Genomic DNA, 12079 nt, shown 5'->3' on the forward strand with positions numbered 1-12079 from the left:
GACAGCAGTGATGCCTCATGACGTCACGGCGGTTATGTTGCCCGCCAGTAGCATTGTGTGGCATCCATCTGCCCCAGAGCCTGCTTATGTGGCACTTGGCTAGGATTATTTCCATTGATTCTTTAACTACTACCCGAGACCATGGTGATCATGAAACGCGGATCACAACGTAGCTATCCCTGTACGTCCTGTACCAGGCCGTGAAGGCCCATAGAGTTGTCAGACATTGGGGGTCCCACATTATCTAGACAGTCGTCTCAAAGATGGCGGTAAGGTTGTGAAACTTACGCGCCGGCTGCGCTTTACTCCCCAGGAAAATTATATAATTAATTCCTGGTACGCATTTCCGCTCATTTCTGTTAGAGGCTGGGTTAACCCCAGTTCCATAGTGCGGCTAGAAGGATTAGGTCAATTGAAGAAAAAAATCCAATGACCTTCCGGCTTGTAGCATAGCCCCTCAACCAACTACGCTACCGCGGATCACAAAGTAGTAGGGAAGAAGAAATATGGGTGTCAAGTATTCACAATAAATGTCGCAATTTCTTTGATATCTCAGGAGCATCATGAAGGTCATGGTCATGGACGTCATGAAGAAGCAGAAGTGAATTGATGAGTGTCTGATCCGTGAAGAAAATGTCACAGAATAGTTTTAGTAAGATATGGCGCGACGTGAAGTGAAAGGTAGGAACCGTAGGAAGGAGGGAAGGTTAGGTGTTACCGGTGTTGCACACACACAAACAGACACACACACACACACACACAAAAACAGGTAGTTGCAGCTTGTAGGTGGTGGCTTGACAGGAAAATGTGGGGATATGTATACATTGAATGGAGAACCAATTCCAAGGTGTATAGGAAAAACGTATGTGTACTTGCTGGTAGCAGTCATTCGATTGAAATATGGTTTCCTATTAGAAAAAAATATTCAGATTGAATATTTGCAAGTTATAGTTGGTTACTTTAAAGTACAGAAATACAATATGTGGAAGTATCTTCAAAGTATAACAGCAGCAACATGTACTCATATAATACACAATATTAATTTAAACTTATGTCTCTCCCAAAATCAAAACTTTTTTAAACAGTACGTGGATTGGTACTGTGCGTAATTTTACATGAAGTTTGTGAAACGTTACCAATCATACGTTGATTTATTTATGCATGACTTAAGAGATAAGTAGTGAAAGCGTATGTAATGCCAGGAAGATTAGACTGCAGATGTTGTTTTGTAGCCTACAGTACTGTCCTTATTAAAAGCTTGCTTTATATCATTTTGTTCAGTTTTAAAGAAAACAATCTAGCACTTTTATGAGTGGGAGAAATTGATGCTGTAGACAATATATTTAGAGGAGTGATGTAGGTTACGTTAGGGCTATTGTCTGCTCTGAAATCGCTGCCAGACTTCACCTTTTCCAAACAGTGCCTTTTGGCTCAGAAGCATATTTATGAAGTAGTTAGTGGTCTGTTACTGATAGAAAAGTTACCTGTAGGTAACATCAGTGCTGTACATGTCAAAAACATACATTTCATTATTAATGGAAAGCTGTGTTGTAAAATAATAATAAACTCCATGCCATGTTGATGCAATTTTAAGAAACCAAGGAAAACTTGAATTTTGAAGGCTTAAGAAAGAGAGTGTTCATCCAAGAGTCAAATAACAGGAAATGAAATTCAGCAGGAAAATAAATAAAAACATTATTATTGTTATTATTATTATTTCCTTATTCCGTTACATCTATAGTAGGCAAAAGCCTTAAAAACAGAATTGTGTCAATTTATCTTGTTAATACTCATAAGCAATTGTCAAGAAGGCATATAAAATAAGACAATGCATGTTTACATCATAATACAATTTGTCTCTAGCATAATACATTCAAATTTATCATTGATTAAAATTTAAGATAAAAGTTTTCATCAAAAGTAACAGAATATCTTATACATATATAACAAATCCAAGATATAAAAACATTACATTTATAAAATTGCAAAATTAAAATTTCATGATGACTACATATCATTTGTCCCTAGTCCAATAAAACATACAATCAGGCCTCGTACAGACAGCCCAGGTTGTCAGGATAACACACACAGGTTGCGGGAAAACCACTGTCAAATTCACAACTTGCCATTCCACATACTGGTAGGCCATATCATCCAAATAGTTAGATTAGAAAACATTAGTTGTATAATCATTATCTCTTAAAATATTCATCAAGTGTATAAAAAGAGTTTAAATAAAGAAATTCCTTTAAATTGTTTTTAAACTTATTTATGTCATTAGAAATTACTTTAATTTTGGATTTGTAATGCTTTTGCTGTTATGCAAATGAAAGATGGCAGAAGCTGAGGTATTTTTAATAAGTGTTCAGCATGAAAACTTCTTGGTAGTAATAGGCTCTGTTCTTAAAATAAATGAACTACAGGTTAACCTTTATATGGTGCATTACTGTTTCTTCTTTTATAACACTTTTTGTTTAATCAGAGTTCTTAAAGAAAACTCATAATAATGGAATCATATACTTGAAATTTACCCATTCTTCTGTCCCTCAATGAGTTACCAGGTTTTAGACGAGTGAATCATTCAAGTTTCTGGAAACAAGACTGATTGTGAAGACGAGAGAGAAATTAGAAGAGAGTGGTGCTTCAATGGACTGAAGTTCTTTTCTTTCTTCCCTTCAGTTGAGACATTTCTGGAACTTTTGTTTTGGTGCGCGATTATAGCACTAAGAAGGCAGATACTGCAGAATTTTAATGACCATTGTTTTCCATGTAATGAAAAAGTAAACTATCATTAAGTTATTCTTGTGACAGAATTGCAGTTTAAGCAGACTTATGACTTCAGAATATCAAGTGTCAAACTTAACAGTATTGTGGCGTATTTGCTTAAAGTAAGAACTGTGGAGGCAGAGAAACAACCGTTGCTAGGTAATCATCCATACACACAGCAGAGGAATGCGTCACATATCTTGTTAGGTCATGCAACAATAGAAGAGGTGTTACATTCTCTGTGGGTTCTCATCACACTATTTGCTATGCAACTGTGTGGGTAAACACATCTCTATAGCAGTGAATCAACATGCAACAGTGGAGGAAGTATTGTTTTGTGTGGGTCCTCCAGGAGGCTATGTAACGAGGATCTCACACAGCTAGAATGAAAATTGAGTCAAGTTGTGGAGTTACCAGTCGCAGCAGAGAATATAATTGAGAGAGTTGGCAGTTGACAGAATAATTGAGAAAAAATGGGAAGAAAGGAATTGGACTGTGCAAAGATGACTTCATGTGTGATTTGAAGTTACAGTGAGACTGTTATGAATCCATTGCCAGGAAACTACTATTGGAGAGTGTAATAGACTGAGAATCCAAGTGTTTGTGTAACAGTGGATTGTAGAGTGTGTAGATCAGTGATAGTGCTGTATTGTAGTTACTAGTTGAATGTATAAGGTGTCAATAAATCCAATCGGCCAATCCAAAACCACCCTATAAGTCATGCACAAACCCCAACACCTGTCAATATGTAATGTTTTCCCTTGTAGTTCAATGAATACGAACATTCCAATAGTGCTTATGTTGGATTTCCAAGAGAGAGGAGGTAGCTTACCCACATTCACCACAGAGCTCTTGGTTAACAGTGTTGAATCTTATGTCTTTATACATAGACATGTGGTGCATGACTTTCCATGCGAGTCTGCATCATATGTAAGCTGTAGTTATAAAGATTTACATGTTTGGGACCTGCAGTACTGCATTATTTTTTTTTTCAGAACTTTATGCTCCAAAACACTGGTGAATGGACAGTATGCTTGTTGGTGCTATGCTAGTCATCAAGTTCTCTAAGTAGGAGTTCACAAAATCCAGCTGTCTCTTACAGTACATATTTTCATCATTATTCTTTAATAAAGCCTTAAAAATGCTATCCAGAAAGAAGGACTTGAGGACAATAAAGGAAGGTGTTGTTGGAAAATATGTAAAAAAGGAAACACCTCCTGAAATGCCAAGTAAGTGATCGTATATAACCTGTATCATTACATACTGCAGACAATTTAACACCATATTTTGTTGTATTAGATTTCATTTTTGTAGCATTTGTAAATTGTTTACTAGTTAAATTCAGAATTATGCACCCAATTTAAAACTTTGTTTGAACTGCTAGTAATAATCATTTTATGAGGTGTTAAAAATATTTGAATAATACTGTCACATGTTAGTGACTAGACATGGGGTTTGGATTGGTAATTCAATTTATTGGACTCTCATAACACGCAGCTACAATTAATTCTAGCGCTATCATGAGTTCACACACTCGCTGCACACACACTAAGTCTTCTATATCTCTGCTGTGTGCTGCTTGGTAACAGCTCTGAACACCAGAGATTTCTCAACTTCCATGGCTCTTGTCTTGCTGGTAGCTTTCTTGCAACTGGACTCCTAACCACTATGGTTGTAGTTTCATTTCAGTCTCTGGTATATAACCTCAGGATGGACAGCATAAAAGAAACCTTCTCCAACAGCTCTTCTTTTGTTGTGGCTGTCACATGATTCTGTTGGCATGGAAACGTGTTTACAGAGACGTTCCGTGGCAGTGGCCATCTCTTCTGGCTCCACAATTCTGGCTTTGAGCCCTCATGTCACAATACGTTTTACATTATATACTTTTCAAAACCTATCATTTTATAGTATTGAAATGCAGTAATTCAGAATACTTTGAATAATAAGTGAATTTTTTTGAAATGAAAATAATTGTGATGCCCTTGAAGACAGAAGTGCCAATAACACAGTGTAACAAGGTATTTATGTGGTGAATGCAAGATGTAAGTAGTAGTAAATGCTTATGGATTGCTGCTTGAATGGATAAAATATTTTGTTACTACAAGACACTTGAACTGGCATGAATAACATTGTTTGTGATTGAAATTGTTCATAATTATCTCTCGATTCCATCTACCGATTGTTCATATGTTTTGCATTCAACAAAAACTAGAGGAAAAACTGGAGTATAATGGATTGCTGCATCATCTGTTTAGAGATTAAAAAAGGCATTGTTTCAGTTATCATATAATGCTTTGGATCATCAAAGAAACTTTTTTTTTTTATTAGAATATATTTGGCATGAGGCTTTCTACCCACTATTTTTTAATATTTCTCTAGACAGTGCCATCAGAAAAGTTCTAGAAAATATGAAGAGACCGGAATTAAATGGCTTTTGGGTATTTATACTTAACAGTAATTCCTTGAGGGAGGACATAAATGCTGTACAGAATAACCCAGGAATTCTCCTGTGCACATTTAACCAGTCAAGTATGTATTCCCTATTCTTATCTCTCCTGCAGGGTGACATTTAAATTTGTTACTCTGGCATTAAATTTTATAATTGTTGCTCCCTTTTAAAAATTTAATATCTCAGCTATGTGTTGATATAAACGAAAAGTCTAAGAAAGACCAATTATCAGAGGTCATATATCTATATTTTCGTTTATGTATCTGTTACATTAAAGTATATATATATTTAGTAAAATTCTGTACTTTTGGCTTAATTCTCAAAAAGTATGCCAGTGTCGCCATTGACATGCATTTCAGTTCTGAGTACGTGATCACAAAGGTACGTCTGACTCATGCGCATTCACTGTATGCATTCCTGACCAGCATCTGGTGTTTAGAAATGAAACATGATCACAGAAGCTGACTGATAAAACTACCTCAAGCCTAACACACACTCACAAGTTTGATTATTGCAACATTTCACTGTGACCTACTACAGCTCTGGCTGCCTCATTGATAACAGACATTTCTTACTGCAGTGTGTACTGTATTTGTACTTCCTTAGCAAGTTCTAGGCTGTTATGTGTGTGAGGGGTTGGCCATAAAATCCGGACCTCACACTGCGACCTTCAGTGATCTATTATGCTTCCCATTTGGATTAACCCTTTATTAATGCTTCATTTTATTTATGGGGGTGTCATAAAAGTCACTTGGTTCCATGAAGAACTGACCCAGATGACGAAATCTTAAGTAAGCTATGGCCTCACAGTCACATAGGATATTTGTGGCTGATTCGTCTTCTTGTAAGCACCTTTCACAGGTTGAGTCATCTGCCAGTCCCAGTTTGAAAAGGTGTCCTTTTAGGTGGCAGTGTCCGGTAAGTAATCCTACCACCCATCTTAATTGATCTCTGTTTAATTTCAACAGGTCCTTTGTTCTTCTGGAAGAGGGCCCTGATATAAATCCCTTTGCCTGTTTGAATCCGATTGTGGATTCCCAGTGTTTTTTATGATTTCTATTTGTCCAGTCCCTGATTGCTTCCTTGGCAACTCCAACTGAGATGCCGCAAGCTGGGTCAGGTCCTGTAAAGGGATGTTCAGATCCTGTTCTTTCCAGCTGATCTGCGGTTTCATTCCCAGCAATACCCTCATGACCTGGCACCCATATTGGTTGAACTCTGTTATGTCTGGCCAGTTGTATGAGGGATTGGTGGCAGTCCCATACAAATTTTAAAGTGATTTGGTGTGTACCAAGCGCTTTAATTGCAGCTTGACTATCTGATAGAATATACATGTTCCTATTTTTATAGTTTCTATCTAAATTCTCAACTGCGCATGCCTTAATGGCATACACTTCTGCCTGGAATACTGTTGTGTACTGACCAAGGCCGAAACTACATTTCTGCCCTGTTCCATCACAATACACCCCAGGTCCAGTGCCTTTATTTGTCTTGGAACCATCTGTATACCATATTGGCCCCCCCTTTCTGTCAGGTTGAAACCCCTCTTTCCATTCTCTTCTATCAGGAAATCTGATCTTGAAGGGTTTATCATAGACATGTTTTGGTATAATTTTACCAGACTTCTATCTGTAGGATGGATTCTTTTTTCATATCCTGAATCATCTATGCATGTCCAAAACCTTCGGATTTAGGTCTCCATTGATCATTGCAATGTAATCTGCAATTTCTTAACTTGGCCTCTGCTTCCATCTGCAGATGCAGTGGGGGAGTCCTAGTAGGATTTCCATTGTAACTGTTGGAGCTGTTCTCATTGCTCTCGTAATTTCCAAGCAGGCCATCCTTTGCCATTTGCTTAGATCTGCCTGACTTGTTTTGAGCTTAACTCTAGGCGGCATAGGTGATTATTGATCTTACTGTCTCAGTGTATATCTAATATACCACCTTTGGCTTCAGTCCCCAGGTCTTTCCAAACGTGCCTCTGAATGTCCAGAAGGCCATGTATGCCTTGTTAATACACGAAGGACTGGTCGCATGATATGATTTTATGACCCGTTAGGTTGCAACACGCTATACCTTGCTCTTTTGCCATGCAGCTGCATGATTACTGCACAGGAATGTTCGCTTAGTATTCAGTAACATGACCTCGCTCTTATCATAACCCATTCCAAAGGAAAATGCCTTTTGCCAGTCTTCAATCTGTATGTACCAGCCAGTAAGTTAGTAGTGGAATATGGATCAAGGATGAATTCTTCTCCGATGAGCTAGCTTACGTACCTTGTGAGCCGCGTAGTGATGGTAACTCAGGCAGTGGCAGTGACAGGGGACAACAAAGAATTGTGGCCACAGACAGTAAAAGTGACAGTAGCTCCAACGAAAATGAGGGCAGTAACATTGTGGGGACAGCAAAAATCTAAAAAAAATCACAAAAATCTAAACCCTGATTCAAAATTGAAATACAAAGCATTTCTGATGAATGTGGCAAAGGCCTGGGCTACAGACCAGATGGTGGTGGCAGAACCAGAGTCAGACACAGACTTANGTGATTTGGTGTGTACCAAGCGCTTTAATTGCAGCTTGACTATCTGATAGAATATACATGTTCCTATTTTTATAGTTTCTATCTAAATTCTCAACTGCGCATGCCTTAATGGCATACACTTCTGCCTGGAATACTGTTGTGTACTGACCAAGGCCGAAACTACATTTCTGCCCTGTTCCATCACAATACACCCCAGGTCCAGTGCCTTTATTTGTCTTGGAACCATCTGTATACCATATTGGCCCCCCCTTTCTGTCAGGTTGAAACCCCTCTTTCCATTCTCTTCTATCAGGAAATCTGATCTTGAAGGGTTTATCATAGACATGTTTTGGTATAATTTTACCAGACTTCTATCTGTAGGATGGATTCTTTTTTCATATCCTGAATCATCTATGCATGTCCAAAACCTTCGGATTTAGGTCTCCATTGATCATTGCAATGTAATCTGCAATTTCTTAACTTGGCCTCTGCTTCCATCTGCAGATGCAGTGGGGGAGTCCTAGTAGGATTTCCATTGTAACTGTTGGAGCTGTTCTCATTGCTCTCGTAATTTCCAAGCAGGCCATCCTTTGCCATTTGCTTAGATCTGCCTGATCTGCCAGAAGGCAACTTTCACTTTTATTATCTGTGGCCACAATTATTTGTTGACCCCTGTCACTTCCACTGTGTGAGTCACTCCTCCACAAGGCACATCAGAGAGCTCATCAGAAAACAAGTCAGAGAGATTGCTTTGCCTTCAACCACTTTGTCCCTGAAACATATTCCCCTCTACTAACTTCCTGCCTGGTACATAAACAGCTGAAAGGGGCAAAGTTTATTTTCTTTTGGAGTAGGGACCCTAGCCAGCCAGGTCAAGTTACTGAATACCTAGCATATATTCCAAAGATTTGTTACACAGTATTCGTTGCAGTTGCATGGTACCAGAGTAAGGTATAGTGTGTTACAACCTAACGTGTCCTAAAAGCCTGATATCATGCGTCTGGTCCGTAAAGTGTTAATAGCCTTCTCCAGCTGTTTTTCCCATGTCAGCCCCTTGTCTAATGATATTCCAAGGTACTTGACTTCACTGTATAGCCGGATCGCTTTACTGAAGAGGATTGGTTCCTTAAGCCCCTTTATATCCCTCTTCCTAATAAAGGGTATAATTACTGTCTTATTTGGATTGATAGACAAGTTTGTTCTTTTGCACCCCTGTTGTACTGTGTACAGAGCTGTTTGTAGGACCTGTGACACAGTGTGAGGGAATTTCCCATTTATTAGGATTGCTATATCATCAGCAGATCCTACTGTGAAATGGCCTTTTCTGTTGAGTTTCCAAATAAAATCATCCACGACCAGGCTCTGCAGCAGAGGGGAAAGAACACCTCCCTGTGGACACCCTCTCACCACAGACACTCTCAAGATCTCTCCAGACAATGTAGCACTAATATTCCTGCTTTCTAGCATAGCACCAATCCATCTGCATATTGCAGGCTCAGTGCCATGCCTTTCAGCAGCCTGTTTTATTGTATCAAAAGAGGACCTGTCAAAGGCTCCCTTTATATCAAGGAATGCTCCAAGGGCAATATCCTTGTGTTCGATAGCATCTTCTATGCGTGTAACCACATTATAATGCAGTTTCAGTAGATTTACATATTTGGTAAGCATGTTGGTTTTGGTGCAGAGAATGAACCTTCATGTGTCTATCTACTACTTTCTCCATCGTTTTCAAAAGGAAAGACGACAGGCTGATAGGACGACAAACCTTAGCCTCGATATAATCCAGTTTCCCGGGCATCAGAATAAATGTCACTTTGACTTGCCTCCAGGCCGTAGGAATAAACCCATGTGCCATGCAGGCTCTGAATATGCGGCATATGTGTGGTACTAAATGTTCCAGTCCTTGCTGCAGAAGTGCTGGCACAATTCCATCTGTTCCCGTATACATAAATGGGTTGAAGGTACCTAACACCCATATAATTTTTGATTGATTGATTACCTGATTGGCCAAGTTCCAGTCTCCCCTGTTCTTTATGTGTCCACATACGCCCAGGTTCTGCTGGCCCCGCTCATCACCTGAATCATCAATCAGCTTTGAATCAGGGAAGTGAACTCTGAACAGTTCTTTCAGTGTCCCTTTTCCAGTTTGGGTGTTGTACTTACCATCAGGCAGCTTGATAGTACTGACCTTGTTGGTGGCCTGTTTTGCCGTGACCTTCATGAGTCTGGCACTGCCTGGTACATCATTGATCTCCTGGCAGTACCTGCTCCATGAGGATCGTTTGGCTTTCCTTATCTCTTTATTGTAACAGGCGAGAGTTTCCTTGTAGGTGTCCCACAGCCCTATTCTTTTTGCTATATTAAATATCTTTCTTGTTTTAGCTCTTAGCCCACTCAGTTTGTTATTCCAGCAAGGTGCATTCCTTGGTAAGCGAGTGGTCTTGGCTGGCCAATTATGATAATTGGACAGCTGGTGAACAGATCGATCTCTGTCCTTATCGTGCGTATACTTCACGAAATAATCTCGACATTCTCCTTTAGGTCGTCCTTGTATGACTCCCAATTGTTTCTCCTAGGATTCCAAAAGGTAACTTGTTTTGTTGTTATGTTACGTATTTGAAAGCATATGTCTCTGTGGTCTGATAGAGATGGCTCGCCAGATATTTGCCAGGTTTCCTCAATATGTGTATTTCATCCTCACTGCTGTTGCATCCCTAGAGCAGAGCTCCAGTAGAGGTAAGGCATTAATATGATTCCTGGTATAAACATAGGGTCTCGCATTGTTACCAGGTGCATCAGAGTAAACTGTTCCCTCTGTGTTGGTTAAACCCCTTATTTGACCCTTGCGTAACCAAGGTTCCTGAATTCAATGCTGCATCTGCCTTTCCCTCAGCTAGCTGCTGGCATAAAGTTGCCATGGCTGCTTTGCTGTGGTGTAGGCTAATCTGAAGGAATTTCATGTTGTGTTTATGTACTGTGTGTGTATATATCTCTGTTTTAATTATTATCCTTTCCATTCAGGGAGGGGTCAGTTTCCATCTTCTTTTCCTCCCTATTCTCACACTGGGTTCCATTTGAAGGGGTCCCCCGATCTGCTCTACTTCGGTCACCGAGGGAGTGGGTATATCATCCTCCTCCCCCTCAGCTCGATTTTGAGGATGCTGTGTCTAGCACAGTTTGTTTTTGGTACTGAACATCAGTGGGCTGCTGTAAATGAATAAACAGTGAGACAAAAGCTATTTATTTCTCCAGACATGATCTGCAAAATCATTATGAAGTACAGACTATGATCCTCTGATCTTTCATAACAAGCTTATTTTTTTATGGTGAGGAGTTGTTAGTCCCATGCCCAACACCCAAGCTGGAGGACCACCCCTTGTTGGCTGTCTGCAACTGCTCATTCAATATATTCGCAGCTATCATCCACACCTATAGGCCATCTCCATCTGCAGCGTGTGTACATGCCATGCCGTGGTGACACAAGACCCACCTAATATAAGACGTAAAACCAGCAGGAATTTCGGGAATAAAAAGAGGGAATATCTGAAAGACGAAATTGATGAGCTTGCAGTGAGCACATATATAGATGAAATTATTGGGGATCGCCAGTGTGGGTTTAAATATAACATATAAACTACTGATCACATCTCTTTCATTTGTCAGATACTGGACAAAAAATGGGGGTACAATGAGACAGTACATCAGCTATTTGTACACTTAAAGAAAGCCTGTGATTCATTTAGGAATGAAGTATTGTGCAGTATTCTCATAGAATTTTGGGTGCCCATGAAACTAGTTAGGCCGATTAAAATGTTTAATTGAATTGAATTGAATTTATTTACATTCTATAAATCCTAAGCAGGTTAGTACCTTTGGATACAGAAAGTTGTTTTATTTGCAGATGACACCAATATACTAATTATTGACAAAAATCTTAAATCTTTAAATGATAAAACTATAGTTTCTATGCATCAATTAGAAAATTGGTTCGCGGTAAATCATCTTATTATTAATATTGAAAAGACAAAAGCACTCTTTTTTCAGGGACGTGGTCCCCGTCAAATTGATAAACCGGAACTTTATTTGAATAATAAGAAAATAACATACACAGCTAATTTAAAATTTTTAGGTATATATATTACAGAGAATTTAAGTTGGTCCTCTCACATTCACCATTTAGTTCAAAAATTAAACAAAACCATCTATCTTATCAAATCCTTACGAGATTTGGTCAGTCTTCCAATTTTGAGAAGTGTGTATTTTGCGAAATTTGAATCTTTATTGAGATATGGTATTATTTTTTGGGGCTGTGGTCAAAAGGACATTCAAACTGTATTTAAAAT

The 12079-nt window shown here is 38.9% G+C and overlaps 1 protein-coding gene across 3 annotated transcripts in view; it reads left to right on the forward strand.

Moving 5' to 3' along the window:
• Positions 1-412: 412 nt before the first annotated feature.
• LOC111866418 (protein salvador homolog 1) overlaps positions 413-12079 on the forward strand; it is a 71079-nt gene continuing 59412 nt past the window's right edge. The window contains exons 1-2 of one of the 3 annotated variants that reach the window (XM_023855350.2): positions 413-681; positions 3762-3995. In XM_023855350.2, the coding sequence (XP_023711118.1) occupies positions 3908-3995 (88 nt within the window). In that variant the 5' untranslated portion in view covers positions 413-681; positions 3762-3907. Of the gene's footprint in view, positions 682-704; positions 863-893; positions 1018-3761; positions 3996-12079 lie in introns of those variants that run through there. The other 2 variants (XM_023855349.2, XM_033752245.1) reach the window with 2 other exon arrangements.

The sequence above is a fragment of the Cryptotermes secundus genome, unplaced genomic scaffold, assembly GCF_002891405.2.
Source record: "Cryptotermes secundus unplaced genomic scaffold, Csec_1.0 scaffold193, whole genome shotgun sequence".
Classification (NCBI taxonomy): Eukaryota; Metazoa; Arthropoda; class Insecta; order Blattodea; family Kalotermitidae; genus Cryptotermes; species Cryptotermes secundus.